This window comes from Hippoglossus stenolepis, chromosome 9, assembly GCF_022539355.2.
Source record: "Hippoglossus stenolepis isolate QCI-W04-F060 chromosome 9, HSTE1.2, whole genome shotgun sequence".
NCBI classification, from domain to species: Eukaryota; Metazoa; Chordata; class Actinopteri; order Pleuronectiformes; family Pleuronectidae; genus Hippoglossus; species Hippoglossus stenolepis.
This window is the reverse complement of record NC_061491.1, coordinates 7080924-7098737: the sequence shown is the minus strand read 5'-3', so window position 1 is coordinate 7098737 and position 17814 is coordinate 7080924. Positions and strand designations below refer to the sequence as shown.

General features: G+C 45.5%; 1 protein-coding gene across 1 annotated transcript in view; it reads left to right on the top strand.

Annotated features, from left to right (window-relative positions):
• fbrsl1 (fibrosin-like 1) overlaps positions 1-17814 on the top strand; it is a 286900-nt gene that overhangs the window by 174983 nt on the left and 94103 nt on the right. Inside the window, 1 exon segment of the mRNA XM_035165724.2 lies at positions 5729-5758. Coding sequence (XP_035021615.2) covers positions 5729-5758 — 30 coding nt within the window.

The following is a 17814-nucleotide window of genomic DNA, read 5'->3' as shown; positions in this document are numbered from 1 at the left end:
TACAAGTAGTCGAAGGGTAAAAATGGGTCATTTATTTTTATTTGTTGTTTTAGTTGTCTATGACACAAACAGAAAACAGTTGTGTACTCTGAGCAACAAACCAGATGAAAAAAAAAGGGTCTGCCGTGTCAATTTGTTTTTAGCGCATTTAGCATAGGTAGCTCTTGGAAATACTGCAGTGTCTGTCTGTGTGTGTGTGTGTGTGTGTCTGTGTGTGCTAGTGACCTCAAACCTGGCAACAGCCCCCTACAACAGCTGGTTTTCTGCCAGTTTTTCTGCAACGCTATGAGAAAATTAGCTGAGCTGAGTGGTGGCTTGTGGCACCTTAATATAGCATTAAGCAGGGTGACCGGGCACATGCAAGATTGATGACTGTTGTCCATCTGAACACACTTTGCATCTTTAGCAAGGGACCCATGTTCTCAAGGTCACAGGTCAAAGGTCACATCCACATTAACATTTGGTCATTACAGTAGGTCAAACAGAGGCTGAAGTATTTCTGATAATGGTGCTATGTAGGTTTCTTGTTCTTGGCACAAACACTCACTTGGAATCTGGAGGTTAAAGGTCGAAAGTCAAGGTCAATGTGAACTTAAAAAAAACAATGTTTTCACAAAATTTCACGTATATGTCTGTTAGGATAAAATATTACAACTAATGATATTGTGTAACCTAAATGCCTAAGGTCAACCTCAGTCGACGTAATTTTCTACAAAAACACTTTTCTATTGCCACTATTCACTGTCATGACTGCAGAAGAGAAGGGGAGATTGTAATCATACATTTTTCGTGTGTGTGTGTGTGTGTGTGTGTGTGTGTGTGTGTGTGTGTGTGTGTGTGTGTGTGTGTGTGTGTGTGTGTGTGTGTGTGTGTGTGTGTGTGAAGCATCTATGTTTTATATTTCTAAGCTTATTTGCAGCAACAGCCTTACATCAAACATTAGCTGTGTCTTAATTGATGGACCAAAGGAGGCCGCCTGTTTGAGCCATGTAACCTGTGAAGGCCGAACCGAAATGAGTCGGTGGTCTTGCAAGGATTTCTGCAATTTGAGTCCCCAGCTTCTCTTGCCGCTGTTGCCTAGCAACAGAGCTGTAGTCGGACATGACAAGACATTTTTTATTTTTTTATTTTACTTGTATACTGTTAGTTGTTCGGTTGTATTGAAGCCTGATACTTAAATTTGTGCAGTGTAAGCATTGGGCGTTTTGGTCTCATCACTTGCTGCCTCCTTAGAAAAACAGTTTCCTCACTGAAGGGCAGTGAATCATGGTATAGGTTGGCCTGAGAAGGATCCACCCATCACAGCCGTTGTTGCTCTGAGATGAAATGACGCATTTGTAGACTGCATTTGAAGGAGACTTTGAAATTGGACAGCCTGGTTATGCCAACGTGACGCAATTGGTCTTCAGCTGTTGTCCTCTGTCACGGCTACAACTTTGTGTTCCATCAGAATCAGCTTTATTGGTCAATTTTGTTTCTCTCAATAAACTTACACACTATGCACTTACACACACAAGTCTTGACTATATGTTTGGATCGACATTGATGTAAACTGCAACTTTATAGGTTGTCAGAGGTGGTAATTCTAGGTTTAGATCTCCAGTCTCTGTCACCACGGTGTCATAATAGTAACACTGTCAACTCAAGTGATGACTGATAACTCTAATAAAGGGCCAACATGTGACACCCCACAGCACCCATGTAATAAACAACATGCAGGGGATTGTCAGGGAGTGTCAGCATGTTTTTAATCACGTCTTCTCTGTCTTCATCTCTTCCAGGCTTTGCTCTTTTCTCTTTGTCTGCCTCCCTCTGACCTGTCTATATACCCAGCAGCCCCCTCTGTAATGAGGAGCGTTCGTTCATCAGCCATGTTTAAACTGCAGGCAGGATTAGCTTGGCTAAAGACTTAATGCACATGCACAGTCACCTCATGCTCTGTTTGCCGTTTCCAGGCCGCAGATTGACAAGCAGCTCTGTCAGGCTTCCCTCTCTCGCTCATTCTCTGCCTCCCTGGGCTCCCCAGACCTCCTCCTCTTTTGTCCTCATTTCGCCTGAATTAATTGAGTTCTCATTTTTTGTGAGAAAGCTCACAGGAGGCCTGTGTGAGGAGAGAGAGGAGAGTGATAGAAGAATGAGAGAGACAGAGGGAGATCAGTGGCAGAAGCCTAGGGGGCATAGCTCTCCCAGAGGTAGGCAGTCACTAGGTTCCTTAGGGATGCCGAGGCCCTTCTGCACTGACTTATATCTTTATCCTCTCAATAGTCCCCCCTAGTACCTCAGGGAAGGCCTGTAGGCTGGTGGTCAGGGTCAGGGAGATGTGCTACTTCACTCCCCCACTCTCAAACCTGACTCCAGGGAGGTTGCCACCTAATTTAAGCTCTTTGTGTCTGTAAAGCTAAGAATAAGTTGGAAAAATGAAAATGTTTTGGTTATAACAAACGAATCACTACATCAAAAAGGACAAGTATGAGACTTTAACAAACTATCACATGTATGGCATTATGTTTGTTTTCCTGCTAGCTATGAACCTAAACAGCAAGCTCAGCAACAACCGAACAAGACAACACTAAAACCAGCTAAGCAGATTTTACTTAAGTGAGAGTACATTTCGGAAAGCACCATGCTAAGTCAACACAGCTCTCATTGTGACACGGGGGGACATGTGATGCCTTCACAAACTAAGTGCAAACCAAGCCACTAAATATGTGACCCGACGACGAGCTGGTTTATTGCTATGCAACTGTATTTGCACTCTATACAAATAGTTCAGGGGGAAATAGGAGCAATGATGTGCACACATGCACACTCTTATCTTGGCCTCAACTCTTCCAGTTATGAACCATTACAACTTCTCCCCCTGCAATATGCATGCACTGGCAGATCACTCCTTCAGATGTCTTAGGTTGCTGTAAGTTGAGATAAACACTTGCTGAGTTGTTACAGCCAATCGCCCGCCTCTGTTCCTCAATGTCACTGCCATAGCACTCAATAATTCAAAGCTTGGCTGTAATGAGCTCCCCGTAGGCCCTGTCCCCAAGGAGGCTCCCCACTGTGCCTCCACTGTAATGTAGTTATATCTCATGTCAGCTTTCAAATCAATTACATTTCTATCTGATGGCTATGTAATTGCGCCTGATTGAGTTTTTGGCACGCCAGCCAAGTGTGTGGTTTCCAAACTCAAGCCAGTCAAAACAGGAAGCTTCATCAAATGAAACTGTATTTCATCCTGATTGAGGCGGCTTGCACGATAAGCACAGCTGTAATTATGATAATAATAACAATAGCAATCTGTGTTTTCTCAGCTTTGTTGTTTTTTCCCCTCGCTCTCCAGATGAAATTTTGCCCTAAGGACTACTAACAACATTTGCTTTATTCAAGATTCAAAGGCTGATTTGATTGTTTGTAGCATGTGCAATTTAGTAGATTAAATGCAAACCATAATGCTTTTGTAAAAATATAAGTGTCTGGAGTCTAAGTTTGTTGTAATGCAGCAGACTTTTTCTGCAAGACTGCACTTTGTGCCAATAGTGATCTTAATGTGTTATGCTTAGATTTTGACGTTAGACATGTAGTGTGCCGCTGCCAACAGAAGTCATACAGCCTTTTGGCATAAGGTAATGCCCAGACATAATCTAACCTCTTACCTTGAGCATCTAGCTGACAGCTAAGGTGTGTCAGATCTTTATATTTTCACAAGGTTGGATGGTTTGATAGATGGGTGGATGGATGCATGGATGTACGGAAGGATGGACAGACGCACAGATGTATGATGGGCGGACTGACGAGCACACGGATGGATGGATGGATAGATGGCAATACAGATGGGTGGATAGATCAACACAATGCATGCCCGGATGGACAGAGGGAATACTCTAATGGAGTGGTATTGAGATAGATGAGGGGGAGGATGCTGTGGTTAGGTGCATCAGCAACTAAATAGTGATGAATTGTGGCTCCTGTCAGCAGCACTAAGTATAACAGACATAGTAAACCAAGCTGGCTCATCCATAATCAGCAGACAGAGATTGTCTTCATGCCAGAAGAGAACTTCTCTGGAAATAAAGCACTGAGAGCATCCACCAATCGGTCTTTTCCATCCTCACTTCATCATCCTTTTTCTTTTTATATCCTCATACTCTTGGTGTTCTTGCCCTTTAAATCTCTTCACTTGTATTATTCTCCCCTCATTTCTCTTCTTAAAGCCTTGCATCTCTCTCTCTCTCTCTCTCTCTCTCTCTCTCTCTCTCTCTCTCTCTCTCTCTCTCTCTCTCTCTCTCTCTCTCTTTCCGACACTGTCTTTTGTGTTAACAGCCTTCCATTTTTTTGCAGTGGGGGAGCCACTGGGTGCACATCTACAGTACAATCTTGCCTTTCATTTCATGGCTTCTGGAAATGGATGTTTTACTGCCTTCATTAAGGCATGCAGCAGTCAGCGCCGTGTTTTCCCTCTGAAGTTTAGCTCCATGAACCTCGCCATTAGAGGACATTATGGCCCCAGATTTCAGGGCACAGTGGAACACTGTATAATTTGATTAGTGTTATTAATCAAGTGGAATACCGCTCCTTTCACCCCCATCTCCCTCCCCTCCTCCTCCTCCAGCCATTTCACTCCTGCTTTCAAACCCTTCAGACATTGCCTGTCCTCTTCCTCCTCCCCTCATCCACGCACCTCTCTATCCCACTATCTCCTGCACTACAAAACACATGCAGGGGGACGTGACAAAAGGCCTTATGCCTTTGCTTTTAAAAACAATGATTTACCACTTGTTTTTTTCCCCCCCTTCACAACCTCACCCCCTCCCAGTCACCCCCTCCCCCTGTAGCCCAGGACATAAATCAATTGAGATGAAAGTTCCATAATTGTGCTTGCTGGGAGGGATTTGAGCAAAATTGCACTATGAATTTTTTAAAGGGAATTTTTACTGGCTGTTCACTGAGACTTGGGCGGCGAAGGAAGGTAAGGCCATGAGGATTTATGGGCCTGGATTCTTCATTACTGAAGTAATTTTCCTGCAAATGATAGTGCAGCACCCTGGAGGGGGGGGAGCGCTGCCCGCCTGGGAGAGTACAAACCTGCTTAATCTCTCGTGGAGAGAGAGCAGCTCAGAGCACTAATATCATCTGTAAGGGACTGAGACTCCATTTGTTCACATCTAAACCGCAACTAGTATATTTGTGATTCGTAGTAATTGATTGCCCAGATTCGTTCCAATAGCAGCTATACAAGTTGATTTCATTACCAAGGATAGTTTAGCTGGAGCTGCTCGTAAACATAAACGGTTCCAGGCTAGTTTGTAATTTACACTTTATTCACAAAATATGTCCATGTTGTCAGAAATTTTAAATTTTCAGAATGATGTCTATTTGCAAATGTTGTATAAACGATATGCACAACAGCAGCTGAGGTGTACACTGGGATAAGCATAACATACTCTAATATATCTTAAAGAAAGGAGTGGGGAAGAACAAGGAATTTAAGGATAGACAAGGTCAGTTTGGATGATGATGCTTTCTCCTTTTTCTCTGTGTGGTTGACATCCTGTCATCTATGTGTTGTGTTTTTCCATCCTCGTGCTGATTAAGACCTGCTTTTACCAAGCCTGTCATATTGCTTTTCTTTTTCAGAAAGGGTCTCCACCTTTCCCTTTACCCTTGGACTTTCCTCCCTCCTCATTTTAACCGTCCTCATTCCAATATGGTTGACGTTCTGTCTCCATCTCTTTAGGTGCAGCCAGCAGCAGTGGCCCTCCTCAAGGTTAGTGTGTCCACGATGCCAGGTCTCATTCTGTATCCTGCCTGCCGTCCACTCAATTTTACAGCTCAGTAGGTTGAGAAGCAGTGGGGGTAAATCTGCTGCAAACAGGAGAAAGAGAGAGAGGGGAGGAGGAAGGGAGTAACAAAATTATTGCGCACCCCTGTCAGCGATTGGAGTGGAACTCATTCCAGGCACACTAACAACTCAAGACAATTAGTCACTTCTCACTAGGGCAGAGCTGAAACTCGCTTGAGGACTAAATAGAGGCATGGTGTAGAGGAGCCACTAGCATGGCTAACACTGCAGTCACAGAAGTGACTCAGTGGAGAGAGAAGCAACTTAGTGTTGAAATTGCTCAGAGTTCTTCTAGAACAGATCTTCTGGGATTTTGTGCAAAACTGAGATAGAAGTAGGAGTCTGGAAAATGGGATTAATGTAGTTATGAGTCATAAAAATAGTGCACCTTCAAAAATATAAAAGGTTATTCTTTTTAAAGACATGTTACATTGCCGTTGCCAGACTCAAGCGTTGAGTACATTTTACAAAATTCAAAAAAATGTCTATATTCATCTTCTTCATCTTCCAAAGTTCCAAAGATAAAAAAGACAGCAATGTCAGTATTTCATCATCCTTCCATGGTAGTCTGCAGTCAAAAATGAGCCCTGAAGCTCCAGCCACCTCATGCTTCGAAACAAAAGTGAAGCATGACTAAGGTGGGTGGTGCATGGAAGATCAGGGGGTGGAAAGAGAGAAAAGTTTGTCCTGGGCCCTCTGCGAAGACGCAGCATGACCAATTGTGGTGAAGGGGATGAATGAGGCCATTCACTGGGCCTAATGAAAGAGCTCCTGCTGGGCCCTGAATGAGGGTGGGCGCATCTGCACCGCATAGGCGTGCACAAACCAGTGACCTCGAAAATTACCCAGGAAGCACTTTGGGACAGTAACCCCAGCAACAGGCCGGGGTTCGCATGGTAACCAGGCGCTTCAATCAGTGCCTGGCAGCTTCTTAAACAGAGCAAAGTTTTTCTCTGCATTGAAAGAACTCAGTGTGAAATCAACTTCGAGGGATACCCCCCAGTTTTTTTTTTAAAGGAGGGAGCTGCCAATGATTGTCCCTTGTGAAAACGTCCAGGAGCTCTCACCATCTCTGAGAGGTGTGGGATGCTTCCCTCAGGACTTTTCCTCTCAAGACACAAAGGCCTGTTTGTGTATATATATATATGCAGTGCTGTATTTAGATTAATTAGGTTCAGGGGATGTACAGCGGCAGGTTTAGGAGGCTGTGAAACAGATCCGATTATAGATTATAGATAAAGAGAGAAATTCCTTCAGCACCCCTGGGGACTGGACATTAAGTTTACACAAATCTTCAAGGATCTGGTTCACTGGATTTTTATCTGTGTTATTTGGTTTAATATATTCAGTCTTGATGAGCCAGAGGCATGCAGGTCATTGAAGTTCCATTCCCGTCTCCATTCCCTCACGGAACTTTTGACAGCGTGAAATGACAATCCGCCCCTGCACGCATCTCCCACGTCAAAAAGTAATGAGATTGTGCTGCTGGAAATATCACTACAAAGCATCAGGCCTGCACTCAGGTCTGACTGCACCTTCAAACAGCGCTGCCTGCCAGCTCGCCTGCCTCGCCTGCCTGCTGAAAAAGAAACGAACAAAAACAGTCAGAATCAGAGACAGAGAAACGGCAAGGGAAGCTCCCCACGCTGAGACAAACGAACACGCCAGGGCCTTTCATCCTGAGAGTGATTAGCCATCCGAAACGTTTTAAAACCCTGCTTTGAGTGTGTTCCTCAAACAAAAGAGTTCCATTGAGGAGTGGTGGTGAGATGTTTCTCGCTGGGAAGCGCCAGTGATCTAGTCTCTAATTGTGGCAACGCTGACAAGGCTGGTGTGGCTGGGAGCTTTTTAAGCGGGGCTTTTTGCTACGCTCTTGTTCCCTTCCTGTCACATCCACCACCAAAGGCACCAGGGAACAAAAAGGCCCCTCAGATTCTGTTCTTACATCCATCTGCCTATTGTTTTGTGCATAAATTCAGGCCTATTTTCACACGCTAATAGACCCCGGCGCTGGGCTAATGTGACCAAAAGTACAATCGGTGCTAGAAAATCTGTGTTTGATTGCAAATATGTTACATTATCTCACACAGTCTTCGGTCTGTGTAATGGCTGTTTTTGACTCTCGCGTGTTCTTTCATATTTCACTGATCGAAGTCTCTCAGCTTCATGGAAGATGCAAAGATTCTGACACGCTGGCAATAGCGTTACCTTTTCTTCTGCGGCATAGCAGGAACAAAGTCGTTCTGAAGGTCTTTGAGTGGGGTTCAGTGGAGCTGCTAGGAGCTCTCAGAATTTGGCACAGGAAAACTTTTCAGATGCTCCGTCGTTCATAAGCCAGGTTGTCGAAGGTTTTCGGGAATCGAAGAGAGGCAGTTTGAAGAATCAAAGGAATCAGCGACAGTGGGGGGGTAGGAGGGGGGGGTGATGCAGGGGTAGAGAAGAGAGGAAAGGAGTGAAACCCGAGCTCATAAAAATCAGTATTATAACAACATTAATTGATGCTGCTGAGTGCCATATGTGATGCCATATGGAAAAGCTGCCCCAGAGGCCTGCTATAATAGACAGCCCGCAGTGGTGCACACAACTTGGCACATTTACAAACAAGGGACGTCCCATTAATATCAGCCACGCAGACCAAGCAGGAGACGGTGAGAGAGGGAGCGAGAGAGTGTTGGAGGGAAGGAGGGGGCGAGCAAATACAGAGAGAAAACCGAGGTACCTCGTGTTTTGTTTGGTCTCCATCTGTGGTCCTCGTTCTCCGCTCTCATGATACGATCACGTCTATCCCAAAAAAGATTTACTCGACGTGCAGATCAGTGTGCATTTACATTCTGCGCTCCCCTCCTCCCACGGTTCCTTAATTACAGTAATAAATGGCCCCTCCCTTCTGGGTTGATCAGACCGCCCTCTGTCCGCCCAACTGTCACTCCCACCACAGATGCCCAGTGGTCCTTTCATCACACACACACACACACACACACACACACACACACACACACACACACACACACACAGTCCCACACACTTCAGTAGGTCAGATGATTCATGGCACCTTGACAAAGGCGGCGTGAACAAGCTCTGTTTAACCTCTTCTGTGCCTAATCACAGGGCAGCTATTATTTACTGCTGCTGTCCACAGTCTCCACTGCTTGGCTGCTCACAGCTCTGTCCCTCACTTCACACTGCATTATGTCTCCTGACATCGATTTATTGATATGGGAAAGTACTGTCACGTACTGGGTGGTTAATATTACATATACATTATTTACTATCATACTATTTTCATTTCTTTTTCAAGTCAGATTAATAAAGTGAATAATTTGTCTGAGCTTTGAAATGTATTAATATAAGTATTATATATGTATATGATTATTCCTTGTTGAATATTTTGCGATAATAATCTGTTGATTAGTGTTTTCTCACATATAAGAGGCTGAAAGTGAATATAAGACATTTTGCTTGATTAAGCTCAATTAATAGCTAAAATTAACTGTTTTAGCACCAGTGGAGTGTTAAGCTGACACTGATAATTGCGTAAGTCATGGCAGCGAGGTGGCTAAAATCATGTTTGATGTTTTTGAAGATGTTCCTTCTCGTGCAATGTGATGTCATTTAAAGTCCTGCTTGTGTCAGGGGATGTGCAGACACGCGTGTATCTGGTGTGTCTGTCCCATATCACCTGGAGTTACACACATCCACTCTCTGCGAGCCTCCTCCAGCTCGTCTGATGTGCCCAGAGCAGGCTGGGAGAAAGAGAGATCCTCGTGAAACGGAGTTGTCAGCCATTCTGTTGAGTTTCATGGAATGTGAGGCGAAACAAGAATAGCGTACAGCTGTTTCCTCCTTGACACAGAGGGAGGCAGGAGAAGAGCAAAAGAGAGAGGGAGGGGAGGAAGCGGGAGAGAGCTCTCCGCTCTGTGATGTGCACTGATGTAGCTGCAGCTCTAGGTCAAACGCTGCCAGTGTTTTGTGTTCATCTTCGTCTCGTCTCCCCAGTGCTCCTCTAAATTATTCACAGCCTGAAGATGTGCAATGTGGCTTGCCTCCTCCCTCCCTCACTCCTCCTTCACTCTACACTGCTCCCTGTCTCTGTTTCTCTGTTTCCCATCCATTCCTTTTCTCTCTTGTGTGACGGCTTGTTTCAGAGTCAATGAACAGAAGTTTCTCCTCGCAAGCTGGTAAACCCCCCACCACCCCACCCACACACACACACACACATACACACACCCCACCCTGTTCCCCATCCACTCATCTTCCATCAGCCACCCACCTTTCATCACTGACTTCATATCTCACACTCCTCCTTTCATCCCCGCTCATCCCTCGCTTCCATCTCCTGGCTGCCAGACTAGAGCCAGTTTTTTCCCCCTCTTCTTTAAGGGGGAGGCAGCCCAGCTGTTAGCATCAACTCTTCTGTAGCCCCTGCTTTTTCCTCTGCATCTCTCTACCTCCCTCTCTCTCTCATTCCATTGGATCCACAATCTAGGGGTCAGGCTGACAGGGTGTTTTTCCCCCGTCTGTGTTTTTTCTTCCTCTGGTCTCAACCCTTTAACGATTTCCAGTGACTTTGTGCTCATTTTATCTAGCCGAGTTTAGAGATAAAGCCTGAGTGCTCACCAAATCCTCAGGCCAGTTGATGGCGCTGATTAAAGATGTGTCCGTCAGTCATTTCACCTTTAACAGATTGCCAGTCCTGTGAAGATAGGGGAAGATACTAGGAACCAAGGGCATGGTCGGGCTTGGGTTAGTCAATGCTGATACGTACCATAAGATAATCGTAGATTGTCAGCCATTAGAGATTTCCAAAAATGTTTACTATATCACAATATAAGTTAAAATTGTGATATCAAATTTAATTTCTAAGTGACAGTATCCATACTCCCCAGATGGGGCGTAGCCAAATGAATAAGTGCTATCTCTGTTTTTGAGTGTGTGGGCTTATAAACAGCCTGCTTTTGTAACCAATTATTATTGTCATGTTAACGAGGAAAATACAAGTATTAAATCCCATTTGGACAGCAGGGGTTGGAGGATGAGGTGTGCCCCTTATGGCCACCTGAGGAGAGAGAGTGGAGAGAGTTGAATCCAGTTCCAGCCATTGCCACAGGACACTCATTTGTAATTCTGTACGCTGCCTTCAACAACGTTTGATCATTGCAGAGAGGGGACAGGAGGTGCAGGGAGGGGGAAGGGAGCCGAGGCTTTCTCCCTCTCATTTTACCCCCCCTGCCCAAACCCCTCTACCCGCCCTCTCGCAATTGCTGTCACCCAGTATGAATGCCCCCTCTGGCCCGATGACAAGTCTAGCGTGAAACGCTTGGCTGCCCCCTGAAATTAGCAGTAGAGCCCCCCGGCAGCACATGCTTCTCATGACCAGCACACAGTGGGCTGCCGCCAGATTCTTTTCATTATGGCTGTGGCCTGCCAGCCCCCTGACTCTACCTCCTTCTGCCTCTTCTTCCATCCCACCCTCCCTCTCCGCCTCCTTCCCCCTGTGCGCCGGCCAGAGCTTAGTAAACAGCATCTGTAGTGCTCATCACATTACTGTCGTGGGGAAGAGAAGGAAGGAAGGAGCCAGGCTCTCAGTGGGTGTTTTTTTTCTGTGTACCTTTGCGTGCATACAGTTTGTGATTTTTGTGTGAACACATATAGTATGTACATGCATGCATATGTGCTGCGTGTACACGAGTCTCTGTGTTGGCTTGACAGGATTAGTGAGAGTGCGACTAGAGCTACTAGTAGCAGTACAGAGAGCGAGAAAGAGCGAGAGAGGAGGGGAGTAGCAGTACAGAGCGATGCCTGGAGGCTCAATCTGTTCCTCACTGAGCTACATCAGTGTTAGAGACGGTGGCTCGGGCCGCGGGGAAGCCTCCACTCGCTCCATCAAACTGTCAGGCAGCCAGCGGAGCTGCACAGGGAGACTCTCAGCTGCCCCCGGGGCCACTTCAAGTCAACATCCCATTTCCTTGCCTCCTCGCCTAATTTCTCCTACGCCCCGACTTAAATTTCCAATGCCCAGTGTCTGCTGCTACAGCTCAGCCGCACTGGGCCCGGGGCCATGTCAAAACACTGGGAGGTGCTGAGGGTTGTATATGCGTGTACATATGTGTGTGTGCTCATCTCTGAAGGCAAGAGAGCGAGCTAGTTGCAGTCACACGGTCAACAGGGACAAGATGAAGCTGAAGGGAGTCTCATAAAAGAGAGATGTGAGAATAAATCAGTGGAGGTTTTTTTCTCTCTTCTCTCTTACCTATGTCTCCATTTTTCTTCCATGACTATATTCATAACACAGTTGTATATTCCCTGTCCCTTCAGGTTTTCTTCCAGTTTTCCTCTCTCTCTCTCTGAGCTGAATAAATGCTCCCTCTTCCCTCGTACATCTGCCATTACTGTCTGTTTTTCCCTCGCCCAACTCCTCCAAGGATCGCACCGGCAGCCCAGCCGGCTCTGTCACTCCCCCAGCGAGTGCTGAAGGCAAAGGTTGAGGGATTTCTTGTTGGAAAGGACAAGGCGGTCCTTTGATTTAGTGAAGAAGGGGGACAGCTCTTCAAGTTTACCCTCCACCGCTATCACCATCAATCTGTCCGTGGACCTCCTCCCCTTCCTCCTCTTCGACCTCGCCACATACTTTGCATGGAAGTGAAACAGAGTCCTGCCAGGTCCCAGTGCTGTTTACATGGACTCTGGGTAATGTTAAATTCTGCTTAGCTTGGCCCCAAGTCAGGACTATATCTTTCCTCACCCCGGCTTGATTTACATGGCCCCTGCTGACTCTTCCCTGAAGTGTGTCAGCCCTGAACCAGAGGCCTCTGTGTCTGGCTAATGCAAAGAGCATTTCTCTGAGCTTGTGTTCTCCAATCCTCCTTCACTTTCATTCTCTCTCTGTCCTCTTTCAATGGGCCGCGGTGAAAGGAGCTTTTGCCGAAGCCGTCTCTCTGTTTGCACAGCCTCCTAGGTCCCAAGCTCAAATATGGTTTTACGTGCGAGCCTGTCTCGGCTTCTCCTACTGGTCGATATCATTTCTACCCGGCAGAGCTTTTTCTCTCAATCTCATTCCCTCTAGAACCCACATCTTCACTGAGATCAATACTTTCCTAATCCAGAGCTCCTAGGCTGACCCAGGGTAATCAGCTGACTTCCCATGCTGCCTGCTGGGGAGGTCAGGGGTCAAATGGCTGTATAGATTTGTTCCTGTGATCAAATCACTTTGCTAGGTGGTGCTTTCAGATACAGCTAGTGGGGTCAAGAGCAATCACTTTTTTCTCTGTGTGGTTGAGAGAGTCATATGCAGTGGTGACATGTAAGCCATGTAAACCCTTATATTAATACAGCCCCACCACTCATACTCCAAAGGCTCTTTGCCCCAGTTATGTGCACAGTATATTTATTTCTTTATGTGGCAATTTCGATTCCAACCCACGTGCACGCTTACACACATGTAAGCACATGTACAAACACACTCCACCTCCTCAGCCTTTGTTACTCATGACTTTTGAAGTTTGTTCCGGGAAGGATGAAAACATAAGAGGAAGCAACCAACCATCTACCTAATTGATATATTAGGAAAGCTGAAGTTAAGGCAAGGCTTCAGTTTTCACCACGAGGCCAAAGCAAACTTCAGATATCCTTCTGATGTTTCAGGGCCAGACAGGAGGTCCCCCAGTGGACCTGAGGCTCCGCTTCCACGCCCCATCAGAGTGGCCACAGCACTTACGTCCCTGCACCTCATCCCAGCCTCTGCAGGAGGGAAATTGGAGGAGGAAATTGGTGTTGTTCCACTTGTAGCTGACACCGCTTTGGTCCTCGACTATCTAAATGGACCATTACCCCCTCTGTGTGCTCTCTCACTAGGAGATCTGGGGTTGTCAGTGCTTTCTCCCTTACCATCAGGGGTATCTCAGTCTACGTCCCCCGAGGGGTGTCTTCTAAACTGAAGCCATTTCTCCCCACTCAGTAGGAAGTTTTTGCATTATTGGTCCGACACCATATTCGCTTGGACAAGGAATTAAGTAAAGAAGCTGAAGTCTCACCTTTTTTTGTGGCCAATTTTCAATTCTTCATGGTGTTTTTTTTTTCTCTCACTTACAACATTTACAAAGCAATGTAAATTTGTTTCATATATCATGGTGTAGTAGCTATATCCAAAATGTTACAATATAATCTGGTGATTACACAATTTAAAATGACTTTGATTATAACCTTCTTTCTCAAATTGTATTGTCAAAACACAAATGTAATATACAAATATTTTTTCTCATCTTATTCATTTTCTTAGTTTATTTTGAGAAGGAGCTGACAGTGACATACTTTTTTTACTCCAGATATCTTGCAGCAAGTACAGGTTGGAGATCAGTATTCATACAGACAGTCGTTGCCGCCATGCCAGCATTTGCGTAGCTGGGCAAGTTCCTCCTCGGCCCCTCTCACTATCTCTCCAGGAGAATTCATGGCAGACTGTCCTCCGCGTGTGACAAGTGGAACTGTGTGATTAATTTGGCCAGTCGTTTTAATGTGCTCCGGGATGCACAACGCTTATCGTCTTCCCCTTGCACGTCTATCAGAATCTGCCAGAGAAAATATCCAGGAGAATCGAGACATCCATTCCTCCCTCCCACTGAGTTTTTTTTTTCTTCCGCCTCTTCCTCCTCACTGCTCAGCCCTGCCTCATTTCAGGGCTGAGCTACAGGGTTGTCGAGGGGGCCAGCCCAGGTCGGGGCCCGGCTCCTGCCAGGACCGCCGCTGGAATAAATCTCCAGTCTCTGAAGTGTTGAAAGCTATGTAAATGTCAAACGCATCTGTCTGATGTGCTGGCTGTGGGGAGGAGGGTTCGGAGAGAAGGTGGGGAGCCAGGAGGGAGGGTTGTGGAGCCATTCGCTGAAGCTGGTCCCCTGTTACACTTCGTAGCTGGCGGTTGCCAGGTGCAGATGTTTCTGCTTGCTCCCTGCCTCCGAAGAGCCAGGCAGTTTTCTTTTTTTCTTTTTTGGGGTTTGTGAACATCTATGAGAGAAACAAACCACAAGGGGCTTGGCTGCTGTCAGGCTGCTTAGTGAGAGCGTATCTCTACGATTTTAACAATGTCCCCTCTGACCACCAGACGTGCTGTGTAGGGAGGCTTCAGTTTGGGGTTTGATTTTCACCACTTGGTTTTCTTGTGTCGGCTCGCTGAGAGCCTTCACCCTGGTGAACATATTCGCAGAAGCATTGGGTGCTAAGTGACGTGGTCCTCCTCTAACACCCATGCACTCTTCCAATTTTGTACTTTCATAGCTTCATTGTATTCCTTTCTTTGACTCAACCAAGTGTAATAGCCCAACAGGGCAGTCACGTACAGTACTGACAAAACCTGCTCTAACACCCTTTACATCCATCCATCCCCTCATCTCTATAGCATCCCCCCTGCCTTTTCTTTCTGTTGTTTTGTTCCCCCTTTCCACCTGCCTCTCTCCCCCCTGCTGTGCTGTGTCTCTCTCTGTCTGAGCCATAGCTAGTATTCCTCTTTATGCTCCGCTGCAGTGTATGCTTCTTGTAAAAGGATAAGCACCATGCTGTGCTCTTTTGATATTATTTTTCCTCCTCGCCAGCTCCAGCCTTGTGAGGCCTCATCTCTTGTGTCATGGTTACTGCAACAACAACAAGGCCAAGCTTGCACCGGGGGAATAGAGCGAGCCAGTTGTTCATCTCCATCACCTGGGGTTTAAACTCGTCCCTAGTAATAGAGAGGAGCTCACAACCGCTGTGAATCGCTGTCATCCGTTCAGCCGCATGCTAACAATACATTTACACCGGTTTCCTGGGGGCTGGGCGAAGTGGGAGATTGGATCAATTTTCCCTTTTTTTGTCATTTGAAGATGGATCCAGATGGAGAGAAACATTATTTTGATTGTGATTCCTTTCAGATAAAATGCCAGAGTGGTAAGGGAAGAAATGGGTGGTGATTACAGGTTGTGATGTGGCCCTAACAAGCACTATAGAAATGGCTGACAATTAATTTGTCCAGGCTTTGCAGCGTGAATGGGGAATTGATTGACAAGACGCCTAAGCCACTTTCTCTTCTTAATGCCCTACACTCTGTAATGAAGGTCTTTTGACAAGCGAAATCCCAGAAATTAGGGTTTGCAAACATTCCCCAGAAGAAAAGAGACATGTTGCGTGGCCGATATTTCTAATTTCCCATTACGAGTGCATGTGGGTATTTACTTGCAGTTCAACATGGGAGAATTTTATTTCCTCATTTTATTATTATTTGTCATCAATCTATTATGGGCCAAATATTTAGATATTTTATTTTATTTTAATAGATATTGAAATAAGAAAACACTTTTAAATAGTGTTGTATGGTATTTCTAACATTTTCTTACATAACCACACATTTCATAATATTCACACATGCAAAATGCAATTTTCATACTGTTCTGGAAATCAAGAATGCAGCAGGACATAATGTATGAATACCACTGCAGAAATCAGGCATTTTTGTGTTGAGTTTATTGACCCCGGCTCTTGCTATCTTTCACTCGCGGTGGCTCCTCCGGAGAATCTCCTCTTGTGATGCCACATGGGCTCGCTTGGACATTATCCAGAGTTTTTACCTGGGAGCTGGCAGGAGAAACTCCAAACAATGTCTGCAGCAACTGACTCAGACATCTGCGTTGACACATACAGCCTCCCGGGATATTTTCAAGAGATAATCCGGACTTCAGTGCACGTCTGAAAGGAGCTTTAACAACAGTTTCTTCAGCCAGTAGAAAGCCTTATATCAAGCATCATTTCGAAAGTATTCTTCTTGTGACAGGTGCATATTCTTGTTCTCTGTCTAGTGTAAGACTGCTTCAGTGTGAACAGTGGGAGCTTAGACATTTCTTCTTCTTATTCTGCAGATAAAGATGCAAACACAACAACAAACCCCCCTAAGGGGTCGAGTCAGGGCGTTTTTACTCAGACGTTTTTGCCATGGAGGACTCCTGCTGTATCCCTTGTCTCTACGGAATGGGATGAATCATTGTGCATCGTAGCCCCCCCTCCACTCTGCTCTCCTGAGAGAACTTGGCCACTGAGCCCTTGCACTGATTACTCTCGTTACTTAATTATACATTTGGACCCACCGCACTTGCAACAAAGGGCCGCTATGCCTCCATTGACCCAGCTCCTTTTTCATTGTGCCCAGCTCTGAAAGGGAGTCAAACAAAATAAAGAGGGTCCACTTAAATATGTTGCCACAGGGACTTAATTGACAGATTGAAGGCAGTTTTTTCACCGGGGGCCTCTCCCTCTCTATGTGGCTCTTCGCTTGAATTGTTCTGCAACTCATGCATCCTGCTGGGAGGTCCAGAGGGACCGGCCTGCAGTTGGTCCACTCCTGTTTCCTAAACTTCACCAACTACTGTCTCGCGGGGGGAGAGTTACCAGCCAAGGGCAGTGCGAGAAACGGAAGCAAAGATGTCATGAGTCGGATTTAAGTGAAGGAATGCAGTGATGTGTGCATTAAATATAAAAGTAACAGTATTTCACCTTTATTCATAAAGACAAAAAAAAAGTCAATCAAGAACTCCAGGCCTGCAGTGTTATTGAATTTACCTTGACTTCACACATTCTTTTAGACTTAGTGAATGTAATTTCCAGTATGTGTGTGAGTCTAATCTTTTTCTTTATTCTTTTTCTTTTATTATTCTCTAAAAAGAGATTTCTGAAAGGCTGTGGCCCTCGGTATCTGCAGTATTCCCATCATCTGTTTGTTAGTTACAAGGTCTGACTTTATTCTCTTTTTCTAAAAGCTGAACCTCCTCTCAAGATATTTGAGCCTGATCGCTCTGTACTGTGACTTGTGAAATTTGAAGTGTTGAGAAAAAAAACATTTCACTTCTTGACTGAATACAGGGTGATTTGGCCTTTGACCGCGCAAGACAAGGCATATTTCAGCATACAACCTCTTTTGTTATTTGGTTCCTTTATCCCTGCAGAAGTCTGACATACAAATTAAAGAC